We start from the raw sequence: 26558 nt of genomic DNA, 5'->3' as shown, positions 1-26558 counted from the left end.
CTTAGAGGAGATGTGCCTTCAATAAGCTTTGAATAGGGGCGGAATAGCAAAGGAGATCATGAGCACATGTCCAACGGGGGCTGTTTTACCCAGAAAAAACAGAACTGACTTGAGTCAACGTCCATAAATCTGAACACCTGTCACTTGAGTTGAAAGGACAGAGAGGTGTTCTCCATGCTTACTCTTGGGGAACAATATGCACAAAGAGGCCCAGAGTGGGCAGGGATTGTCTCTATTGCTGAATTGTACTTTCCAAGCAATTAACTTGGAACCGTTTCTCTGTACACAGTAAGCCCTCACTAAATACGACTGAATGAATAAGGATTGCTCGGGGAGGACCAAAGTTACATCTACATAAGGTACAAGGTTCAGCCTGCCTCATTATTGACTCCCATCTTGGCAGGAGGTTTGGGTGGTTTCCCCAGTCCATGGCACCCAAAACGATCGTTAGGAGAGGACCGCTTGACCATCCCCCAATTTTCCCTTCACACCCCTAACCTTCCCCCTAGTAAACAATCCGTCAGTCATTCAGTCAGTCAGTAAACTGAATTTAAGATCCTCCATTCAGTTATTTATCCAAACCCCTCGTGTCTAATTGACAAGACCGCCAATAACGAACGCTTCAGAGAGGAGATCGAGCTCCTGGTGATTTTTTGGTCTGGATAGGTAGTACGAACATTCCCCATTTCTCCACACAGGACTGCTTTACCTGGGGATTTGGGACCAAGTTGTAATTCTGGAAATAAGAGCAGCCTCCAGAGGACCAGTGAAAACACACGTAACCGACAGGTGCTCTGTTCTTTTAACCCACACTCTATGAAGATCAGGATGCCAATTAACGGGGCCGATTATAATACTCTGTTCTTGAGGACGGGGTCCTTGTAAGATAGGACTCGCGTACGGATTTTCTTCTTGCCTACTAGTTACTAACACCAGATACATTGGTTAAATAAATAAATCTAGAATCACTCCCCCCCCAAATAATTTCTTACTTATGATCCAATATACTGTGAAAAATGAGAATGCAAACTATACTCAATCGTACCTGAATGGGATTTCACAAATGAAATCCCTCAAGAATGAATATAATGAAATAGCACAAATAGACTTAAACGTAAATATAATATCAACACAATAGAATGAACTATATGATGAAACATTAATAATGAAATCTCATCATTGCAAATTTCAAGCTGGCGGTGATCTGTGGCAGGGAGCTTGGAAGTTCAGAAGATTAAAGGTTTGCAAGGCAAGCACTCACCACTTGTCCATTCTGGGGGTTCTTATGGGCGTAGGGGGGTCCGCGGATGTGATTCCACATTTGGCCCGAAGTCATGGCGAACACCACACACTGAAAAACAAGACAATAAATAAATATGATTGATTGATTGATTGATTGATTGAAGACAAGTTCGGATGACTCTGAAGAACGGGGGAAGCACGATGCAGGTCTGTGGCATTTTAATCAAGAGGTCCCACCCTTCCTTTATTCACCCAAACCTCCCAGCCCCAAAGCACCTATGTCCGTATCTGAATTTTTTAATTTTTATTCAGTTCTGTCTCCCCTTCCAGACTGTAAGCTCATTACAGGCAGGGAATGACTCTGTTTATTGTTCCACTGTACTCTCCCAAGCGCATAATACAATGCTCTGCACACAGTAAGTGCTCAATAAATGCAGCAATGAATGACAATGAATGCTCGACCACTATGCCGCGAGACGCGGCATCACGTACACAGCAGGTTTGCATGAGTGACAGGGTCCTCAACAGTGCACCCCAGCCAGACCAGAGATAATAATAATAATGATGGTGTTTATTAAGCGCTTACTATGTGCAAAGCACTGTTCTAAGCGCCGGGGAGGTTACAAGGTGATCAGGTTGTCCCACGGGGGGCTCACAGTCTTAATCCCCATTTTACAGATGAGGTAACTGAGGCACAGAGAAGTAATAATAATAATAATAATGATAGCATCTATTAAGCACTTACTATGTGCATAGCACTGTTCTGAGTGCTGGGGAGGTTACAAGGTGATCAGGTTGTCCCACGGGGGGCTCACAGTCTTAATCCCCATTTTACAGATGAGGTAACTGAGGCCCAGAGAAGTTAAGTGACTTGCCCAAGGTCACACAGCTGACAATTGGCGGAGCTGGGATTTGAGCCCATGACCTCTGACTCCAAAGCCCGGGCTCTTTCCACTGAGCCACACTGCTTCTCTGAGGCATACGCTGCTTCTCTGAGGTAACTGAGGCGTAGAGAAGCAGCGTGGCTCAGTGGAAAGAGCACGGGCTTTGGAGTCAGAGGTCATGGGTTCGAATCCCAGCTCCGCCACATGTCTGCTGTGTGACCTTGGGCAAGGCACTTAACTTCTCTGAGCCTCAGTTACCTCATCTGTAAAATGGGGATTAAGACTGTGAGCCCCGCGTGGGACAACCTGATCACTCTGTATCCCCCCAAGCGCTTAGAACTGTGCTTTGCACATCGTAAGTGCTTAACAAATGCCAACATTATTATTATTATTAAAGTGAAGTGACTTGCCCAAGGTCACACAGAAGGCAAGTGGCGGAGCCAGGATTAGAACCAGGTCCTTCTTAGTAAACCCAAATCTCCATCCACTAGATCATGCTGTCATTCCTTCACTGACGCACCTGTATATGTGTATATGTTTGTACATATTTGTTACTCTATTTATTTATTTATTTTACTTGTACATATCCATTCTATTTATTTTATTTTGTTAGTATGTTTGGTTTTGTTCTCTGTCTCCCCCTTTTAGACTGTGAGCCCACTGTTGGGTAGGGACTGTCTCTACAGGTTGCCAACTTGTACTTCCCAAGCGCTTAGTACAGTGCTCTGCACACAGTAAGCGCTCAATAAATACGATTGATGATGATGATGATGACGATGGATTCACAAAAGCCTAAGCTTCCGAATTCTTTGGCACCTTTTCTTTTTCTTTTTTAACGGTATTGGTTAAGCACTTACTTTGGGGCAGGCGCTATTCGAAGCGATGGGGTAGATGCAAGGTCATCTTGGACATAGTCCATGGCCCACCTGGGGCTCACAGTCTTAATCCCCATTTTACAGACGGGGTAACTGAGGCACGGGGAAGTGAAATGACTTGCCCGAGGTCCCAAAGCAGACAAATAGCGGAGCTGGGGCTAGAATCCGGCTGTGCTCTATCCACTAGGCATTCCCTCAATGACAATGGGTCCTCAGAAACCCAAGCCTCCTACTTCTTTGGCACCTGAAGTATATTCTCTGAGACTAACTTGGATGCGTCTACATCATTCCCTCTAACTTGGGAATGCCCATATAAATCCTTTCATCTTGGACATCCGATAGAGCTACCAAATTTCCCGAGTTTTCCCAGGCAAAGTTGGCTATCTCTACTTCCAGCGTGCAAAAAAATGATCAGAAAACATCTCTAAGATTACCCGGCGTAAAAATGATGTTCTTCCTACGGCTGTCCCACCACTGATTTGGCTTTCTTTATCTTTGGAAAATTGCAAGTGGTGAGGGCTTGGGGGAAGGAAACAATTTCCTGCATATCGATATGAAAAATCCAGTGTAATACATTATTTTCCGCCGAGGCCGATTCTTCAAACTTACGCACCAAACTTCCGTTGACACACAGAAGAAAAACAAACCGAAGAGAAAAATGAAAAAAAAAGTCAGACAGAGTAAAGGTTCCATTAAAAGATTCGCGGTGTCCATGGATGTTTATACTACAGCAATCTCATAAAAGTCCAAGGTAATTGGGTAATTTTAAAGTTACCCAACCTCAGAAGAAAAGACTAAATAAGAAATCCATTGCAGTGACCTTCTCTAACTCCTGAAATGTTTCAAAAATTGAATGGCTTCTTTTTGAGAGGATTCATCCAGTGGAAAATTTCCTTTCTGACCCATCAACCCTTGGCGTCCACTTTCCGCAGAAATCACACAATGTTACACTGGTCACGTGCCTATCGTAGCGCAGTGATGATTACTATTAACAATACTAATAATAATGCTATTTACTAAGTGTGTTACATGTGCCAGGGTAGGTATGAGATCATCCCCACAGCAGCTGTATATATGTATATATTTTTGTACATATTTATTACTCTATTTATTTATTTATTTATTTATTTTACTTGTACATATCTATTCTATTTATTTTATTTTGTTAGTATGTTTGGTTTTGTTCTCTGTCTCCCCCCTTTAGACTGTGAGCCCACTGTTGGGTAGGGACTGTCTCTATATGTTGCCAATTTGTACTTCCCAAGCGCTTAGTACAGTGCTCTGCACATAGTAAGCGCTCAATAAATACGATTGATGATGATGATGATCAAATCGGACACAGTTCCTGGCCCGCATGGGGCTCACAGTAAAAGGGGAAGGGAGAACAGGTATCTTTGTCCCTAGAGAAGCAGCGTGGCTCAGTGGAAAGAGCTTGGGCTTTGGAGTCAGAGGTCATAATAATAATAATGATGGCATTTATTAAGCGCTTACTATGTGCAAAGCACTGTTCTAAGTGCTGGGGAGGTTACAAGGTGATCAGGTTGTCCCACGTGGGGCTCACAGTCTCAATCCGCATTTTACAGATGAGGTAACTGAGGCCCAGAGAAGTGAAGTGACTTGCATGAAGGTCATGCATTCATGGGTTCAAATCCCAGCTCTGCCAATTGTCAGCTGTGTGACTTTGGGCAATCAATTGTATTTACTGAGCGCTTACTGTGTGCAGAGCACTGTACTAAGCACCTGGGAAGTCCAAGTTGGCAACATAGAGAGACGGTCCCTACCCAACAGTGGGCTCACAGTCTAGAAGGGGGAGACAGAGAACAACATAGTAACAAACTAAAATAAATAGAATAGATATGTACGGGTAAAATAGAGTGATAAATACGTACAAACATATCTACATATATACAGGGCAAGTCACAACTTCTCTGTGCCTCAGTGACCTCATCTGTAAAATGGGGATTAAGACTGTGAGCCCCCCGTGGGACAACCTGATCACCTTGTAATCTCTCCAGCGCTTAGAACGGTGCTTTGCACGTAGTAAGCGCTTAATAAATGCCATTATTATTATTATTTTGCAGAGGAAGAAACTGAGGCACAGAGAAGTGACGGCTTGCCCGAAGTCACAGGGCAGACAAGTAGCACAGCATATTGTAGCATCCTGTCACCTGATTCCATCACGTCTCGTTCAATGAAGCCGGGTCACCTGGCCCTGCCGTCTGATGGGAAGCAGGGCTCACAGGTAAAAAACCGAAGATACTACTCAGGACACCCGACGTGCCTTGAATCTGCCCCAGCGCTTAGAACAGTGTCCGGCACATGGTAAGTGCTTACGGAGTACCGTAATTGTTATTGTTAGATCGTGCTAGTAGCAGGACCAGGGCTCCGAGGACCAGTAACAATCATAATTGTGAGCCCACTGTTGGGCAGGGACTGTCTCTATATGTTGCCAATTTGTACTTCCCAAGCACTTAGTACAGTGCTCTGCACACAGTAAGCGCTCAATAAATACAATTGATGACAATTGTGCTATTTGTTGCACGCTCACTATGTGTAGAAAACTGTTCTAAAGTGCTGGGGTAGATACAAGCTAATCGAGTTGGACACAATCCCTGTCATAATCACAACAATCATAATGATGGTATTTGTTAAGCGCTTACTATGTGCCAAGTACTACGTGCCAAGAGAAGCAGCGTGGCTCAGTGGAAAGAGCCCGGGCTTTGGAGTCAGAGGTCATGGGTTCAAATCCTGACTCCGCCAATTGTCAGCTGTGTGACTTTGGGCAAGTCGCTTAACTTCTCTGGGCCTCAGTTACCTCATCTGTAAAATGGGGATGAAGACTGTGAGCCCCTCGTGGGACAATCTGATCACCTTGCAACCTCCCCAGCGCTTAGAACAGTGCTTTGCACATAGTAAGCACTTAATAAATGCCATTATTATTTATTATTAAGTACTGTATGTATGTATATATGTTTGTATATATTACTCTATTTATTTATTTTACTTGTACATATCTATTCTATTTATTTTATTTTGTTCGTATGTTTGGTTTTGTTCTCTGTCTCCCCCTTCTAGACTGTGAGCCCACTGTTGGGTAGGGACTGTCTCTATATGTTGCCAACTTGTACTTCACAAGCGCTTAGTACAGTGCTCTGCACACAGTAAGCACTCAATAAATACAATTGATTGATTGATTGATTGAAGTACTGCTCTAAGCGTTGAGGTAGATACAAGCTAATCAGGTTGTCCCACTTGGGGCTCACAGTCTTAATCCCCATTTTACAGATGAGGTAACTGAGGCACAGAGAAGTGGCGTGCCCAAAGGCACACAGCTGACAAGTGGCAGAGATGGGATTAGAATTCAAGACCTCTGGCTTCCAAGCCCGTGCTCTTTCCTCTAAATCACGCTGCTGTCCCAAATGGGGCTCACACTCTCAGTCCCCATTTTACAGATGCGGGGACTGAGGCTCAGAGAAGTGAAGTCGCTTGACCAAATTTGCTGGAAGAAGTTTCGGAACAAAGTTTGAGGCTCCGCTTGCACCGGATATTGGATGTCACTTTTTCCCAAAGGTCGTGGCTTTCTATATTTGGTTTCCTCCTTTTCTGCTTACCCGTTTATTTATACGGCAGCATAAAGATCTGCTAGGTAATGATCCACTGATAGGAATATTGCCGTTTCTCGGCATCTGCCATTTCCTGATATTGTCGCTCGGATGATGATATTACAGGAAACAGGAACGCAATCGATACCTTCCTGCCGTCCTCATCATCATCAATCGTATTTATTGAGCGCTTACTATGTGCAGAGCACTGTACTAAGCGCTTGGGAAGTACAAATTGGCGACATATAGAGACAGTCCCTACCCAACAGTGGGCTCACAGTCTAAAAGGGGGGAGACAGAGAACAAAACCAAACATACAAACAAAATAAAATAAATAGAATAGATATGTACAAGATATGTCGTCCTCTCCTATCGGAGTGCAAAAGATGATACTTGGAGCAAATGGGGTTTGTGGGATTTGGAGCTAGTCTAAAATTCATGACCAAATTATTTCCCTGTACCTTATGCAACGCCGGGCGAAACCTCAATTAAAAAATGCCTAACTCCCACATAATAATAATAATAATAATAATAATAATAATAATGATAATGATAATGATGGTATTTGTTAAGCGCTTACTATGTGCTAAGCGATGGGGGGGGATACAAGGTAATCAGGTTGTCCCCCGTGGGGCTCACAGTCCTAATCCCCATTTTACAGATGAGGGAACTGAGGCACAGAGAAGTGAAGTGAGTTGCCCAAAGCCACACAACTGACAAGTGGCAGGCCGGGATTAGAACCAGGATTTGAACCCATGACCTCTGACTCCAAAGCCCGTGCTCTTTCCACTGAGCCACCCTGCTTCTCTAAGTAAAGTGCTTACTATGTGTCAGGCACTGCACTAATTGCTGGGACAGACCAATCAGTCGCTCGATGGTACTTACTGAGTGCTTACTGTGTGCAGAGCACCATACTAAGCGCTTGGGAGAGGACAATACAACAGTAAAAAGACACGTTCCCTGCCCACGGCGAACTTACAGTCTAGAGGACTGTAAAGGGTTACAGCACATGGCAGAGGACACGGTGGTCTCTAGCCATAACAACAATAATAATAATAATAATAATAATAATAATAATGATAGTATTTGTTAAGTGCTTACTATGTGCCAAGCACTATTCTAAGCGCTGGGAGGATACAAGGTGATCAGGTTGTCCCATGTGGGGCTCACAGTCTTAATCCCCATTTTACAGATGAGGGAACTGAGGCCCAGAGAAGAAGTGACTTGCCCAAAGTCACACAGCTGACAATTGGCGGAGCCGGGACTTGAACCCACGACCTCTGACTCCAAAGCCCGGGCTCTTTCGCCAGCCACCTGGTCTAGTGGATAGAGCCCGGGCCTGAGAGTCAGAGGACGTGGGTTCTAATCCCGTCTGCTGGGTGACCTTGGGCACGTCACTTCACTTCTCTGTGCCTCAGTTACCTCATATGCTAAAGGGGAATTAAGTCTGTGAGCCCCACATGGGACAGAGACTGCGTCCAACCTGATTACTTTGTATCCACCCCAGCGCTTAGGAAAGTGCCTGGCACATAGTAAGCACTGCAACAAATTCCACAATAATAGTAACTATTATAATTACACGCAGAATTGGCATTAGAACTCAGGTCTCCTGGTTTCCAGAGCAAGGGCTCATTTCTCTGGACCAACAGCAGGGCTACTGTAGTTCTTCCTCTTCAAGAAAGACAGCCCTTGCGGGGAAAAAAAATCTATTTTTTCATTTATTTTTAAAGCAGAAAAAGGCACTCAAATCAGTAAACTGCTATTTGCAGGGGGTGCAGGGGGGCAAAATAGAAATTGATAGAGATGGTTTAGACCGTCAGCTTCTTGTGTGCAGGAAATATGTCCATATGTCTACCAACTCTGTTATATTACACTCTCCCAAGCACTTAGTACAGTGCTCTGACCGCAGTAAGAGCTCAGTAAATATCACCCCATTTTAAAGCCACAGAAGATGCAAAAATAGAACTGATCCAAAGTATGGGAAATGGATTACACATTAAATATCTCTTAACAACAAAGGCCTTTTTAAAGAGAACTTACGATGTAGTCTAAATTTTAACATGGAAGAGGGATATTTATTTTTCAGAGATTAAGGTGCTCTTTTACATTTTTTCGGTCTTTGGTAGTAGAACACCGACTCCTGCCAAAAATGACATGAAAACCTCCCTCAACAAGTGAGAGAAAATGAAATGAAGCCCACAGGGGGATAATGTGAGAAAATTGCCATTTGAAATTAGAATCAAAATCTCCACGTTTCACTAGTAGCTCTTGAGTATAAAAAGCCAAGTGAAACATACAGTCCTTTCAGAGAGAGGAACGATAAATGTCAACAAATTACAGGTGGGGAAAAACTGTAAGTTGTAGAATGCTTTGTTTAAACACAGCAAAGAAAAACAAAATCCATACTGCTGTGGTGGGACTCGGATTCTGCTTTCCAAAACCTCTCTTTTTCTGTTAACTGTTGTTTCAGCCGGCCGAATAATTTAGGTATCTTAGCCACAGAATTTAATTAGGGCCCGCAGTCGCAATTGGTCCTGAAGTGCTTCTGAATTTCAGCAGCCCTAATACGAGCAAACGTGAAAATGATCATTATTTCCATCGGAAAGGCCGTCACGGCCCGGAAGTGAAGCGGATTTATAGGCACCAAATGCAACCGACCAGTCCGAGTTGGGCCCCCGTTAATTACAGCCAAAATGACTCTACGTCAGTATTTAACCAACCAACCACGTAGAGAAGCAGTGTGGCCTCGTGGATGAAGTCTGGGCCTCGGGGTCAGAAGGACCTGGGTTCTAATCCCGCTCTGCCACTTATCGACTCTGTGACCTTGGCCAAGTCACTTGACTTCTCGGTGCCTCAGTTCCCTCATCTGTAAAATGGGGGTTACGACTCTGAGCCCCACATAGGACGCGGGCTGTATCCGACCTGATTAACTTGTATCTACCCCGGCGCTTAGCACAGTGCCTGGCTCATAGTCAGCGCTTGACGAATACCCTTAAAAGAACAACGGAGGCTTCAAGATATTACGACCCAAAGCTAGACGACAGAGGAGTTAATCGGAGAGTGTACTGAGATCGTTGTTTAGGTGGCTCAAGATGAAAAAGAGAATTCCAACTTTCAATGTATGAGGGGGCTCGCCACTGATCGTTACGATCAATGCTAATGGATGCTAAGTCTGCAGCCCATAATAATGATTATGGTATTTGTTGCAGTGCTTACTATGTGCCAGGAACTGTACTAAGCACTGGGGTGGATACAAACGAATCAGGTTGGACACGGTCCCGGTCCCGCACAGGACTTCCAGTCTTAATCCCCGTTTTCCAGATGAGGGAAGCGGGGCCCGGAGAAATGAAATGATTTGGCCCAGGTCACACAGTAGACAGGTGGTGGAGCCGGGATTAGATTCCCTGATTTCCCCCCGGGCCCGCCTTAAAAGCATCGGCCGAGTCGGGGCGGAGGGGAAGATGTGGACGACGTGTTCCCTGAGATCCGGAAGAACTCCCTCCCTCGTAGCCAGAGCACCGCGGTGTGGGTCGGGGGTTGTGGCTGAGCTACCTGGTACCTGACTTGGCACTTAGCACACCGCCCGGCTCGGGGGAGACCACTAAGTAGCGAAACTCTGATTATTCCTTTGGAAATTGCTGTTGTCTGAGTGCCCGAAACGGAGCGCCGAATAATGCCGTACCAGAGCGGCCATGGCCCAACCCGTCTTGTTGTAGACGAACTCCAAGTTGTTCCTCCTCAAGTAGAGCAAACCGCCAACGAGGGACACGAGGAGGGCCAGGGCAATAGTGCCGGAGTAGTTAGGGGGGCGAAAGACTCGGATCTGTAAGAAAAAAGCAACAACACACAAAAAAGGCCGAGATTAGTTAGGGCTAATAAAGGGATCGATAGGCAGAACCCACCCCGAAACACAGCTTGAAAACAAGCTCAACTGGAGAAAAATCTTTTGGATATTCTTGTCCCTTTGGAGGTGACCTGAAGAAACCTAGTTCGGGATTTCACCTTAAACATTAGTGGTTCGTCCACTGCCGCAGTCATCTTGAACATTTTGCCATTTTTCTGTATTTATTATATATACGAATGCTTTTCCTAAAGATGGTGTAAGGGGTGTCTGCTAAACTGTTCCAAGTGCTAAGTACAAAGTGCTAAGCACTTAGTACGGAGCACTGCACACAGCAAGGTTTTAAGGGGTGTCTGCTAAACTGTTCTAAGTTCCAAGTGCTAAGTATAAAGTGCTAAGCGCTTACTACGGCGCTCTGCACACAGCAAGGTTTTAAGGGGTGTCTGCTAAACTGTTCCAGTTCCAAGTGCTAAGTATAAAGTGCTACGTGCTTAGTACGGCACTCTGCACACAGCAAGGTTTTAAGGGGTGTCTGCTAAACTGTTCCAAGCTCCAAGTGCTAAGTACAAAGTGCTAGGCGCTTAGTACGGCGCTCTGCACACAGCAAGGTTTTAAGGGGTGTCTCCTAAACTGTTCCAAGTGCTAAGTATAAAGTGCTAAGCGCATAGTACGGCGCTCTGCACACAGTAAGGTTTTAAGGGGAGTCTCCTAAACTGTTCCAAGTGCTAAGGATAAAGTGCTAAGCGCTTAGTACGGCGCACTGCACACAGCAAGATTTTAAGGGGTGTCTGCTAAACTGTTCCAAGTGCTAAGTATAAAGTGCTAAGAGCTTAGTACGGCGCTCTGCACACAGCAAGGTGTTAAGGGGTGTCTGCTAAACTGTTCCAAGTTCCAAGGGCTAAGTACAAAGTGCTAAGCGCTTAGTACAGCGCTCTGCACTCAGCAAGGTTTTAAGGGGTGTCTGCTAAACTGTTCCAAGTTCCGAGTGCTAAGTACAAAGTGCTAAGCGCTTAGTACAGCGCTCTGCACTCAGCAAGGTTTTAAGGGGTGTCTGCTAAACTGTTCCACGTTCCAAGTGCTAAGTACAAAGTGCTAAGCGCTTAGTACGGCGCACTGCACACAGCAAGGTTTTAAGGGGTGTCTACTAAACTGTTCCAAGTTCCAAGTGCTAAGTATAAAGTGCTACGTGCTTAGTACGGAGCTCTGCACACAGCAAGGTTTTAAGGGGTGTCTGCTAAACTGTTCCAAGTGCTAAGTATAAAGTGCTAAGCTCTTAGTATGACGCTCTGCACACAGCAAGGTTTTAAGGGGTGTCTGCTAAACTGTTCCAAGTGCTAAGCGCTTAGTACGGCGCTCTGCACACAGCAAGGTTTTAAGGGGGTCTGCTAAACTGTTCCAAGTGCTAAGTATAAAGTGCTAAGCGCTTAGTACGGCACTCTGCACACAGCAAGGTTTTAAGGGGTGTCTGCTAAACTGTTCCAAGTTCCAAGTGCTAAGTATAAAGTGCTAAGCGCTTAGTTCGGTGCTCTGCACACAGCAAGGTTTTAAGGGGTGTCTGCTAAACTGTTCCAAGTGCTAAGTATAAAGTGCTAAGCGCTTAGTTCGGTGCTCTGCACACAGCAAGGTTTTAAGGGGTGTCTGCTAAACTGTTCCAAGTGCTAAGTATAAAGTGCTAAGCGCTTAGTACGGCGCTCTGCACACAGCAAGGTTTTAAGGGGTGTCTGCTAAATTGTTCCAAGTGCTAAGCACAAAGTGCTAAGCGCTTAGTACGGCGCTCTGCACACAGCAAGCATTCAGTAACTTCGATTCGCTGATTCTTAAAAAAAAGCACACCTAAAAATCTTTCAAATGGACTTGGATCCCTAGACTAAGTTTGGATGAGAAGAGTTACTTTACGCGGGTCTAGACTGTGAGCCCGCTGTTCGGTAGGGACCGTCTCTATATGTTGCCAACCTGTACTTCCCAAACGCTTAGGACAGTGCTCTGCACACAGTAAGCACTCAATAAATATGACAATGAATGACATATTAAAACGCTTTCACTAACACAGTAATGGGGGCTGTGGCAACGTATTTGCCATTCCTCTGAGCTGTACATCGGTCCAAGCCTGCTTTGAGAGAAACCTCGGCCTCAGTGTGAGATCGGGGAAGGGAAAGTGGTGTCGGGCTGGTTCCGGGGCGACACGGGGGAGGCACGTACGTGGACGTCTGTTCTGTCGGCGATCCACTTGGCCATCTGCTCCGCCGCAAAGCCGATCCGCTGCAAGTCGAAGGTGTCGGCTCTCTTGGGCTTGCCTTTTGGGGGGAAATGCATGAAGGTGGGAGCGGAATTCATGTTCAGCTGCAATGGAGAGAACAGAGAGATAAACCTTGGGCTTGTCGTGAACAGGGAACGTCACTGTTTATTGTTATAAAGTGCTTTCCCAAGACCTTAGTACAAGTCTCCGCACACAGTAAGTGCTCAATAAATACGACTGAATACGTCTGAATGAACATTAACCGGGACAAACCCATTTTGTACAGTAAGGATAATGGTAATGATAACGATGATGGTCGTACTTTTTAAGCACACAGAAAGTGCTCAATAAATACGACTGAATACGTCTGAATGAACATTAACCAGGATAAACCCATTTTGTACAGTAATGACAATGATGATAATAACGATGATGGTGGTACTTTTTAAGCACTTCCTGTGTGCCAAGCACTGTTCTAAGCGTGGAGTAGATACAAGTTAATCAGGTTGGACACAATCCCTGTCTCACACGGGGATCACAATCTTAATTCCCATTTTACAGATGAAGGAACCAGAGAAGCGAAGTGACAAGCCCCAGGTCACACAGCAGACAAGTGGCAGAACAGGGATTAGAACCCAGGTCCTTCTGACTCCCGGGCTCTACCCACTAAGCTATGCTGTTTGAACGACTTTTTTTCCTTTTTTTGGTGGCGAATCACCATGGCACCAAAAACAGTGGTGGATCTCCAGAATGCTAATTATCATTTTCAAGAGTTGTTGCAATGGGAAACGTTTCTGGAGTGAACTAGGGCTTTGGAACAGTGGGCTCGAAAATGCGACAAGTAGGGAAGGGTAGACTTTTGGAAGGATGCCTTTCCTGTCCCTTCATCGGTACACCCAATGTGTACACAAGCTCTCGAGTGCTATGGGACTGCCAAACCCATGTACAGACCATGGATATGCATTGTTGAAAATGTGCACGGATGGCACCTTCCAGAAAGCATGTCCAGCACTTACACACGCGAGCAACATTTGCAGATTCTCACCACACTGACATTGCATCCACTAAGAGAAGGTTTCGCTGAGGAGTAAAAAAATGCAGGTTGAAAATGGGGCACCTTGGACTCTCTCACTGACCTGTTTTTTGACCTCAGGCAAGTCACTGACCCACTGTACGCCTCCGTTTCCTTATCTGTACAATGGATATCCCCCAGGGTTATTGCGAGAGCGAATGAAATTAAAAAAAAAAAAAAACATACACGCATTTTGGGAAACAGAGGTCAATCTGGGGTTTAACTTCTCTTACTACTTGGAGTACTGTGCCAAGTGCCTCTCGGTCGACAGAACGTATAGCGGAAAGCTTAAAGCCAGAAGATTTAACATGGACCAACCGTCACCACGGGCCCAACCATCTAAAAAAACTCATCCCTGAGGATGATCCTAAATACCCAATCCAGTTCTGGTGCTAGGCATTTCCCGAACCCTCACCCTTGCTGAGCAAAATTCTGGCCTCGGTGAGGTTCTCCAATTGAAGTTATCCCCATGAATCGATTTCATTTTTTGCAAGTGTCCACACCCGGGCTCCTGATGACCGGGCACCTGTTGTTTTCCAGGCACGAGCCTGGGTGTCGGCAGGACCTGGGTTCTAATCCTGGCCCCGCCACTGGTCTCCTGCTGTGTGACCTTGGGCAAGTCACTTCACTTCTCTGGGCCTCGGTTCCCTCACCTGTACAATGGGGATTGAGACCGTGAGCCAAACGTGGGATGGAGACGGTTTCCAATATGATTAGCTTGTATAAGCGCTTAACAAATACCATTAAAAAAAAAAGCTACACAGTCACACATCATAGTCAAACAGCATTTGGGTGACTCCCCCGGTTAAACAATGTAGCGGGGGCGGGGTTCTCCCTAATCATCATCAATCGTATTTATTGAGCGCTTACTATGTGCAGAGTACTGTACTAAGCGCTTGGGAAGTACAAACTGGCAACATATAGAGACAGTCCCTACCCAACAGTGGGCTCACAGTCTAAAAATGTGCTTGAGGGGACCGTAAAGTTGGGCGGAACCAGGCCCAGTTGTCATTTTGGGCTAAAAAATCTTGAGGTCCTCATATATGACTGGAGAATTTCCATTTGCACGGCTACTGCTGTCAGAATGCTACCTATATCTACGAACGGTGGCCGCTTACTTTGTTAAATAAATCTAGAAGGAAGAGGATGCTATGCTTTTAGAAAGCTGCAATCCATCAATCGATGGTATTTCCTGAGCGCTTACTGTGTGCGAAGCACTGTACTGAGCGCTCGGAAGAGTACAATCCAACAGAGTTGGTAGGTGTGTTTCCTTTCCCCGGGACCTCACAGGCTACAATAGGAAAATCCAGGTATTTTTCCGGTTCAGAAACTGGACATTTTGAGGTCAATAATTTAGAAGACTAGTTTGACTGAGAACACGTAGTACAATCCACTAGACTAAAAGCTCCTTGAGGGCAGGAATTGTTCCCTGCCTGCTCCAAAACGTTTATCATCAATCGTATTTATTGAGCGCTTACTGTGTGCAGAGCACTGTACTAAGCGCTTGGGAAGTACAAGTTAAGTGTAGAACCGTGCTCTGTGTACTATAAATGTTCAATAAATATCACTGACTGAGAGATAGCAGAAGTTATATTTATGTAGCTCACAGGGTACAATGCCAGAGGAATATTCCTTGCCTGAAAGGTGCTTACGCTCTTAATGAAGATGTAATGGAAAGACACAGGCAGGATATTTTTGTTCTGTTGGCACTTCTCAGATCATTTGAAGGAAGCGGTAAACAAAATGAATATTCTAAGGGGAAGAGTGCAATATCTGCAGAGTAAAAAGGTTCACATGGGTTGCTGTTGAACTGACAATTAATTCAATTACCTTATCGAAATGCATGTTGACACCTCATATGCGTTTTCTTCTTCCTGATTTTACATTTCCAAAAATACTCCTGGCATAGGAGATAATTTAGCAAACTGCATTTGTCAAAATACACTAAACTATACCGTCTGCTAGCCAAGGATTTCCTGATATAGAGAGCTCATCATAACATCTGAATAAATCATGTTTGACAAAGTTTAGAACTCTTCTGTCAAGAACACTTCTTCAGGGCAAGTCTAAGAGATGTGTGGTGCTGAATTTGCCATCAGCTATACCATTTATACATTACAGAGACTGCAGGGCAAAAAACCCCCAGTGGCGTGACACATATCTTTGATAATAATAATGATTATTGGATTGATATATTATTTTATTTAACTGTATGCTTATAAATCTGATAATATTTGGTAGTCGTTAAATGCTTGCTTTGTGCGGAACGCCGTATTAAGTGCCGGGGCGGATACGTGTTAATCGGGTGTTACACTTGCGGTCTAAATAGGAGGGAGAACACATTTTGCAGATCAGAAAACCGAGATGCAGGAGAGTGAGGTGACTTGCCCGAGGTCACCGAACTGACAATTACTCTATTTATTTCTACTCTATGTATTTATTTATTTTACTTGTACATATCTATTCTATTTATTTTATTTTGTTAGTATGTTTGGTTTTGTTCTCTGTCTCCCCCTTTTAGACTGTGAGCCCACTGTTGGGGAGGGACTGTCTCTATATGTTGCCAACTTGTACTTCCCAAGCGCTTAGTACAGTGCTCTGCACACAGTAAGCACTCAATAAATACGATTGATGGATTGATTGATGGACAAGGGGCCTCCGGAGTTGGGGACTGAACCCAGCTCTCCCGATTCCCAGCTCCGCGTTCTTTCCATTAGACCCCACTGCTTCTCTACGATGGCAGCTAAGATCTAACGTGGGAAAACGGCCCTGAAAATGTAGCGACCGGTAATAACAATATTACCATCCAAGCTCACGGCTTTATGCACTCTAATGAAAGTCAGACCCGCTGAAATATTAGATGACTGAGAAAGGCTCACGCGGCTTTACCCGAAATGATCAGGTATTCCAAAGACACTGCGCACACCGTGAGTTCCCGTGGCTAAATTAAAATACTTATGCGAGCGCCTAACGTACCGACGTGAAGAGTGTTGCTTCCCTCCTATGAGTAGATATAATGGAAAACCAGGATATTAAAGTCATTTCTTACTGTTCTTCAGGAGAAGATTTACTTTCTTTTCGCATTAGGCAGATTCAAATTTACTTCAAATGATCAAAAACCATCATCTCCTCTAGGCTTTTTTTTTTTTTCATGTGTTTAAATTTAAGCTTCTAATGCTGACAGTAGCTAGGCAGTGGAGAAAGCAGAACAAATCTGCGTCTGGAATCCTCACCTCCATTTTAACCTTTCGAAACCCCTCAATTAAAGAGGAAACTGTAGCTTCATCTCTACTACAGTTACCAAAAAAAAAACACCCTGTTTTTCTGAGCACCTGAGTGACCTTGGAAGGCCCTCCTTCATTTCTGCCTATTCTGAGGCAGTGTCCTAATAACGAACGACACCAAAACCAAGTCGTGAGGCCCTATCGAAAAAGCGATCTGTGACCTTTGGATGCCTGTACTTTCCAAGCACTCAGTACAATGCCCTGCACACAGTAAGCGCTTAACAAATATTATTATTATATTATATTATAATAATATATATCATATATTATTATTATTATTATTATATTATTATTATATACATATCTTTAAATTATGTATTAGAATTAGCAGACATTTTCCCTGCCCGTACGTACTTAGAGCTTAGAGGGGGAGACAGACAGTAATGTGAATTAAAAATTTATAACATAATTTAAAGATATGTACATAATATTTTTTATTTGCATTACTGTCTGTCTCCTCCTCTAAGCTCTAAGTACGTATGGGCAGGGAAAATGTCTGCTAATTCTACTTTACTGCACTCTGCCGAACACTTGGAACAGCGCTCTGCACGTAGTAAGCGTCAATAAATACCACTGATTGATTGACTGATTAGTACAGTGCTCTGCACACAGTAAGCGCTCAATAAATACGACTGATAAATACGATTGATGATTGGTCGACTGCTAAAAGGTTAAAGGAACACGATCCCTGCTGCAAGTCTTGGAGACGCCTATAAGGGCACGCCAAGACGGTGTCTCAAAAGCCATGAAGAAAATTCCTGATCCTTCCCGAAGGACCTACTTCCTGGTTGAGGATAAGCGAGGTTCTGGAAGAAGTGGTGTGTCGTGTAGTGCAGGTTCTTGGAGATCGCTGTTTGCTTCCTAACGAGAGAGGGAATCTGTACTTCTGTTAGGTGGGGAGAGTTAAAGCAACCTGAATAATGTAGTAATAGTAGTAATAGTATTCATTAAGGGCTTACTGTGGGCAGACCACTGTACTAAGCGTTGTGAGGGAATACAAAGGTGGGAATTATAGCTGGTCCTTTGAGAGGCTCACAATTGGAAAGACAGGCAGCATGGAGAAGCGGCTTAGCCCAGTGGAAACAGCACAAGCCTAGGAGTCACAGGACCTGGGTTCTAATTCGGCCCCTGCCAACTGTTTGCTGTGTGACCTTGGGCAAGCCACTTTTAACTTCTCTGGGCCTCAGTTCCCTCATCTGTAAAATGGGGATTAAGACCGTGAGCACCATGTGGGACAGGGACTCTGTCGAACCCAATTTGCTTGTGTCTACCCTAGGGCTTGGTTCAGTGCCTGACACGTAGTAAGAGCTTAACAAATACCATCATCATCATCATCATCATCAATCGTATTTATTGAGCGCTTACTATGTGCAGAGCACTGTACTAAGCGCTTGGGAAGTACAAATTGGCAACATATAGAGACAGTCCCTACCCAACAGTGGGCTCACAGTCTAAAAGGGGGAGACAGAGAACAAAACCAAACATACTAACAAAATAAAATAAATAGGATAGATATGTACAAGTAAAATAAATAAATAGAGTAATAAATATGTACAACCATATATACATATATACAGGTGAACCCAATTTGCTTGTGTCTACCCTAGGGCTTGGTTCAGTGCCTGACACATAGTAAGAGCTTAACAAATACCATCATCATCATCATCATCATCAATCGTATTTATTGAGCGCTTACTATGTGCAGAGCACTGTACTAAGCGCTTGGGAAGTACAAATTGGCAACATATAGAGACAGTCCCTACCCAACAGTGGGCTCACAGTCTAGAAGGGGGAGACAGAGAACAAAACCAAACATACTAACAAAATAAAATAAATAGAATAGATATGTACAAATAAAATAATTAGAGTAATAAATATGTACAAACATATATACATATATACAGGTGCTGTGGGGAAGGGAAGGAGATAAGATGGGGGGATGGAGAAGGGGGACAAGTATCAGTATTATTGACAAAAAATATGCTGCTCTACAATAATGGCTCTCGATTAATCTTTTGCAAAAGGGATGGCCACAGGGCCCCCTTACCTGTTGGAAAACATCAGCCCCCTCGTCGTAGTCCACTATCGTGAAGAACAGCTTGTTGGAAAAGGCGGACGAATAACGCCACGAGTTTGCCAGCACCTGGTACTCTTCGTTCGCTTGCCTGGTGAGGACAACAGGGGTAAAGTTGGAGCCGGTTAGGATTTCAGACTGGATAAAGCTTAGTATGAGGCGGGTGAATCAATCAATCGTATTTATTGAGCGCTTACTGTGTGCAGAGCACCGTACTAAGCACTTGGGAAGTACAAGTTGGCAACATATAAAGATAGTCCCTACCCAACAGTGGGCTCACAGTCTAAAAGGGGGAGACAGAGAACAAAACCAAACATACTAACAAAAGAAAATAAATAGAATAGATATGTACAAGTAAAATAGAGTAATAAATATGTAATAAATATGCCCATCCGCCAAGCTAGCTCTCTTCCTCCCTTCAAGGCCCTACTGAGAGCTCACCTCCTCCAGGAGGCCTTCCCACACTCAGCCCCTTCCTTCCTCTCCCCCTCGTCCCCCTCTCCATCCTCCCATCTTACCTCCTTCTCTTCCCCACAGCACCTGTATATATGTATATATGTTTGTACATATTGATTACTCTATTTATTTATTGATTGATTTTACTTGTACATATCTATTCTATTTATTTTACTTCATTAGTATGGTTGGTTTTGTTCTCTGTCTCCCCCTTTTAGACTGTGAGCCCACTGTTGGGTAGGGACTGTCTCTAGATGTTGCCAACTTGGACTTCCCAAGCGCTTAGTACAGTGCTCTGCACACAGTAAGCGCTCAATAAATACGGTTGATGATGATGTATATACGTCTGTACATATTTATTACTCTATTTCTTTTTCTTGTGCATACCTATTCTATTTATTTTATTTCGTTAGTATGTTTGGTTTGGTTCTCTGTCTCCCCCGTCTAGACTGTGAGCCCGCTGTGGGGTAGGGACTGTCTCTCTATGTGGCCATCTTGGACTTCCCGAGTGCTTAGTCCAGTGCTCTGCACACAGTAAGCGCTCAATCAATACGATTGATTGATTGATTGATTGATTGGGATGTGTTATTCCTCCAGAAGATGCTCTATCTTATCTACTGGAGTCCTGAGGAGGGCAGGCACGCAGCAGCCACCGCTACACGCCACTAACTCCGCGGAAGGCACCGGCCTCTTAAACCTGTTCGATTCAATCCTCACCGTTTTCATTAAGCCGAGAACGGCGCTTCATCAATCAATCAATCAATCAATCAATCGTATTTATTGAGCGCTTACTATGTGCAGAGCACTGTACTAAGCGCTTGGGAAGTACAAATTGGCATCACATAGAGACAGTCCCTACCCAACAGTGGGCTCACAGTCTAAAAGGGGGAGACAGAGAACAGAACCAAACATACCAACAAAATAAAATAAGTAGGATAGAAATGTACAAGTAAAATAATTAAATAAATAAATAGAGTAATAAATATGTACAACCATATATACATATATACAGGTGCTGTGGGGAAGGGAAGGAGGTAAGACGGGGGGATGGAGAGGGGGACGAGGGGGCATCATCCTCATGCCATCATTCCCTCTACACTGCACTTCGTCCTCGGGAGACTTATTTATGGAAAACTACGAAGGATTTTTTTTTTAAAAAACCCAGTTAGGACCCTGATGCTGGCTCCTCTTACATGTATGCAGAGAAGCAGCGTGGCTCACCTGTATATATGTTTGTACATATTTATTACTCTATTTATTTTACTTGTACATATCTATTCTTTTTATTTTATTTTGTTAGTATGTTTGGTTTTGTTCTCTGTCTCCCCCTTTTAGACTGTGAGCCCACTGTTGGGGAGGGACTGTCTCTATATGTTGCCAATTTGTACTTCCCAAGCGCTTAGTACAGTGCTCTGCACATAGTAAGCGCTCAATAAATACGATTGATGATGAAAGAGCCCGGGCTTTGGAGTCAGAGGTCGTGGGTTCGTCTGCTGTGTGACCTTGGGCGAGTCACTTCACTTCTCTGAGCCTCAGTTCCCTCATCTGGAAAATGGGGATTAAGACTGTGAGGCCCCCCACCGTGGGACAACCTGATCAACTTGTGTCCCTTTGCACATAGTAAGCGCTTAACAAATGCCATTATTATATTATTATTGTTATACGGGGAATGTGTCTTTATTGTTATAGTGTTTAGTCCAGTGCTTGGCGCACAGTGAGCGCTCAATAAAAGCACTTTTGTACAGATCTGTGACTTTATTTACTTGTATTGATGTCTGTCTCCCCCACTCTAGACTGTGAGCTCACTGTGGGCAGGGACTGTCACTTTTTATTGTTGTACTGCACTTTCCCAAGCGCTTAGTAAAGTACACACAGTAAGTGCTCAATAGGTACAAATGAATGAATGAAATAGGAATGAATGCATGAGTATATATAAATTACACATATCTATAGCTATATCTACACATATATATAGATATATACAGTATTTGTTAAGCACTTACTATGTGCCACACACTGTAATAATAATATTAATAGTAATAATAATGACATTTATTCAGCGCTTTTTAAGCACTTACTACGTGCCACACACTGTAATAATGATAATATTAATAGTAATAATAATAATGACATTTATTAAGCACTTTTTAAGCACTTACTATGTGCCACACACTGTAATAATGATAATATTAATAGTAATGATAATAATGACATTTATTAAGCGCTTTTAAGCACTTACTATGTGCCACACACTGTAATAAAAATAATATTAACAGTAATAATAATGACATTTATTAAGCGCTTTTTAAAGCACTTACTATGTGCCACACACTGTAATAATAATAATGTTAATAGTAATGATAATAATGACATTTATTAAGCGCTTTTTTAAGCACTTACTATGTGCCACACACTGTAATAATGATAATATTAATAGTAATAATAATAATGACATTTATTAAGCGCTTTTAAGCACTTACTATGTGCCACACACTGTAATAATAATAATATTAATAGTAATAATAATAATGACATTTATTAAGCGCTTTTTTAAGCACTTACTACGTGCCACACACTGTAATAATAATATTAATAGTAATAATAATAATGACATTTATTAATCACTTTTTAAAGCACTTACTATGTGCCACACACTGTAATAATACTATTAATAGTAATAATAATAATGACATTTATTAAGTGCTTTTTTAAGCACTTACTATGTGCCACACACTGTAATAATAATATTAATAGTAATAATAATAATGGCATTTATTAAGCGCTTTTAAGCACTTACTATGTGCCACACACTGTAATAATAATATTAATATAGCAGTAGTAATATTACTATGTGCAAAGCACTATTCTAAGCGCTGGGGAGGTTACAAGGTGATCAGGTTGTCCCACGGGGGGGCTCACAGTCTTCATCCCCATTTTACAGATGAGGTCACTGAGGCCCAGAGAAGTGAAGTGACTCGTCCAAAGTCACACAGCAGACAATTGGTGGAGCCGGGATTTGAACCCATGACCTGCGGACTCCAGAGCCCGTGCCCTTCCCACTGGGCCACGCTGCTTCTCTTCTCCGTACTACGTGCTGGGATATATTCATCATCATCATCATCAATCGTATTTATTGAGCGCTTCCTGTGTGCAGAGCACTGTCCTAAGCGCTTGGGAAGTACAAATTGGCAACATCTAGAGACAGTCCCTACCCAACAGTGGGCTCACAGTCTAAAAGGGGGAGTTAACTTTTAGACTGTGAGCACACTGTTGGGTAGGGACTGTCTCTAGATGTTGCCAATTTGTACTTCCCAAGCGCTCAGTACAGTGCTCTGCACACAGTAAGCGCTCAATAAATACGATTGATGATGAGTTAACCTGATTCAAGTTAATCAGGTTGGACACAGTCCCTGTCCCACACGGGGCTCGCAGTGGTAAAACCCCCATTTTCCAGAAGAGGTAAGGGGGGCACGGAGAAGGGCCGTGACCTACCCAAGAACCCGGGGCCTTCGGACGCTCAGGCCCCCCGCTCTATCCACTTCGCCACTTCTCGGTGTTCTCTCCCCTTCTTTCTGAATTTGAAACCAACATTCTTTCAGATTGATGGATCGATTGATTGATTGATTGACTTCAGGAATACTTAAAACATCCCTGTGGTCCTTAAAATTGACTTTAAGTCTGTTCTCCCTTCTGCAATGCATTCATTCAATAATTTCCCTTCCCCCCGCCAGCCTCCAAATACTGCTAGTTTGGATTTTTATATAACCTTCAAAAGAAGCCTCTTTCCGATATACTTCTGGAGAAAGTGGCTGAGAAAACAAAAACTATAATTGGGCGACTAAATAATTAGGTTTGGGGTATAAGACTTGATGGTACAGGGAAAAAAGTCTACCAGACAGCAGAGCTGTGTTACTTTTTCAACAGTGACTTGTGTGCAGGTATCAATGGATTGATTGATTGATTTCAGGAATACTTAAAACAGCCCTGTGGTCTTTAAAATTGATTTTAGGTCTGTTCCCCCTTCTGCAATGCATTCATTCAATAATCTCCCTCCCCGCCCCCCCCCCCCCCACCCCCCCCCCCCCCGCCTCCAAATCCTGCTAGTTTGGATTTTTATATAACCTTCAAAAGAAGCCTCTTTCCGATATACTTCTGGAGAAAGTGGCTGAGAAAACAAAAACGATAATTGGGCGACTAAATAATTAGGTTTGGGGTATAAGGCTTGATGGTACAGGGAAAACAGTCTACCAGACAGCAGAGCTGTGTTACTTTTTCAACAGTAACTTGGGTGCAGGTATCAATGGATTGATTGATTGATTTCAGGAATACTTAAAACAGCCCTGTGGTCTTTAAAATTGATTTTAGGTCTGTTCCCCCTTCTGCAATGCATTCATTCAATAATCTCCCTCCCCGCCCCCACCCCCCCCCCCTCCCCGCCTCCAAATACTGCTAGTTTGGATTTTTATATAACCTTCAAAAGAAGCCTCTTTCCGATATACTTCTGGAGAAAGTGGCTGAGAAAACAAAAACGATAATTGGGCGACTAAATAATTAGGTTTGGGGTATAAGGCTTGATGGTACAGGGAAAAAAGTCTACCAGACAGCAGAGCTGTGTTACTTTTTCAACAGTGACTTGTGTGCAGGTATCAATCGATTGATTGATTGATTGATTGACTTCAGGAATACTTAAAACATCCCTGTGGTCCTTAAAATTGACTTTAAGTCTGTTCCCCCTTCTGCAATGCATTCATTCAATAATCTCCCTTCCCCCCCACCGCCTCCAAATACTGCTAGTTTGGATTTTTATATAGCCTTCAAAAGAAGCCTCTTTCCGATATAATTCTGGAGAAAGTGGCTGAGAAAACAAAAACGATAATTGGGCGACTAAATAATTAGGTTTGGGGTATAAGGCTTGATGGTACAGGGAAAAAAGTCTACCAGACAGCAGAGCTGTGCTACTTTTTCAACAGTAACTTGTGTGCAGGTATCAATGGATTGATTGATTGATTGATTGATTTCAGGAATACTTAAAAGAGCCCTGTGGTCTTTAAAATTGATTTTAGGTCTGTTCCCCCTTCTGCAATGCATTCATTCAATAATCTCCCTTCCCCCCCGCACCTCCAAATCCTGCTAGTTTGGATTTTTATATAACCTTCAAAAGAAGCCTCTTTCCGATATACTTCTGGAGAAAGTGGCTGAGAAAACAAAAACGATAATTGGGCGACTAAATAATTAGGTTTGGGGTATAAGGCTTGATGGTACAGGGAAAAAAGTCTACCAGACAGCAGAGCTGTGTTACTTTTTCAACAGTAACTTGGGTGCAGGTATCAATGGATTGATTGATTGATTGATTGATTTCAGGAATACTTAAAACAGCCCTGTGGTCCTTAAAATTGATTTTAGGTCCGTTCCCCCTTCTGCAATGCATTCATTCAATAATCTCCCTTCCCCCCCACCGCCTCCAAATACTGCTAGTTTGGATTTTTATATAACCTTCAAACGAAGCCTCTTTCCGATATAATTCTGGAGAAAGTGGCTGAGAAAACAAAAACGATAATTGGGCGACTAAATAATTAGGTTTGGGGTATAAGGCTTGATGGTACAGGGAAAAAAGTCTACCAGACAGCAGAGCTGTGTTACTTTTTCAACAGCAACTTGTGTGCAGGTATCAATGGACTGATTGATTGATTGATTGATTGATTTCAGGAATACTTAAACCAGCCCTGTGGTCCTTAAAATTGATTTTAGGTCCATTCCCCCTTCTGCAATGCATTCATTCAACAATCTCCCTCCCCCCCCCCCCACCGCCTCCAAATACTGCGAGTTTGGATTTTTATATAGCCTTCAAAAGAAGCCTCTTTCCGATATAATTCTGGAGAAAGTGGCTGAGAAAACAAAAACGATAATTGGGCGACTAAATAATTAGGTTTGGGGTATAAGGCTTGATGGTACAGGGAAAAAAGTCTACCAGACAGCAGAGCTGTGCTACTTTTTCAACAGTAACTTGTGTGCAGGTATCAATGGATTGATTGATTGATTGATTGATTTCAGGAATACTTAAAAGAGCCCTGTGGTCTTTAAAATTGATTTTAGGTCTGTTCCCCCTTCTGCAATGCATTCATTCAATAATCTCCCTTCCCCCCCGCACCTCCAAATCCTGCTAGTTTGGATTTTTATATAACCTTCAAAAGAAGCCTCTTTCCGATATACTTCTGGAGAAAGTGGCTGAGAAAACAAAAACGATAATTGGGCGACTAAATAATTAGGTTTGGGGTATAAGGCTTGATGGTACAGGGAAAAAAGTCTACCAGACAGCAGAGCTGTGTTACTTTTTCAACAGTAACTTGGGTGCAGGTATCAATGGATTGATTGATTGATTTCAGGAATACTTAAAACAGCCCTGTGGTTCTTAAAATTGATTTTAGGCCTGTTCCCCCTTCTGCAATGCATTCATTCAATAATCTCCCTTCCCCCCCACCCCCGCCTCCAAATACTGCTAGTTTGGATTTTTATATAACCTTCAAACGAAGCCTCTTTCCGATATACTTCTGGAGAAAGTGGCTGAGAAAACAAAAACGATAATTGGGCGACAAAATAATTAGGTTTGGGGTATAAGGCTTGATGGTACAGGGAAAAAAGTCTACCAGACAGCAGAGCTGTGTTACTTTTTCAACAGTAACTTGTGTGCAGGTATCAATGGATTGATTGATTGATTTCAGGAATACTTAAAACAGCCCTGTGGTCCTTAAAATTGATTTTAGGCCTGTTCCCCCTTCTGCAATGCATTCATTCAATAATCTCCCTTCCCCCCACCCCCCGCCTCCAAATACTGCTAGTTTGGATTTTTATATAATCTTCAAACGAAGCCTCTTTCCGATATAATTCTGGAGAAAGTGGCTGAGAAAACAAAAACGATAATTGGGCGACTAAATAATTAGGTTTGGGGTATAAGGCTTGATGGTACAGGGAAAAAAGTCTACCAGACAGCAGAG

The 26558-nt window shown here is 43.3% G+C and overlaps 1 protein-coding gene across 1 annotated transcript in view; it reads right to left on the bottom strand.

Annotated features, from left to right (window-relative positions):
• The window catches only part of TUSC3 (tumor suppressor candidate 3), a 165545-nt gene that overhangs the window by 67175 nt on the left and 71812 nt on the right, over positions 1 to 26558 (bottom strand). The window contains exons 4-7 of the mRNA XM_038769127.1: positions 19084 to 19201; positions 12644 to 12784; positions 10286 to 10426; positions 1262 to 1351 (exon numbers count right to left, since the gene is read on the bottom strand). Coding sequence (XP_038625055.1) covers positions 1262 to 1351; positions 10286 to 10426; positions 12644 to 12784; positions 19084 to 19201 — 490 coding nt within the window. The remainder of the gene's footprint in view (positions 1 to 1261; positions 1352 to 10285; positions 10427 to 12643; positions 12785 to 19083; positions 19202 to 26558) is intronic.

Source organism: Tachyglossus aculeatus, chromosome X5, assembly GCF_015852505.1.
Source record: "Tachyglossus aculeatus isolate mTacAcu1 chromosome X5, mTacAcu1.pri, whole genome shotgun sequence".
NCBI classification, from domain to species: Eukaryota; Metazoa; Chordata; class Mammalia; order Monotremata; family Tachyglossidae; genus Tachyglossus; species Tachyglossus aculeatus.
Note: the sequence above shows the minus strand (reverse complement) of the source record. Positions and strands in the feature narration are given on the sequence as shown.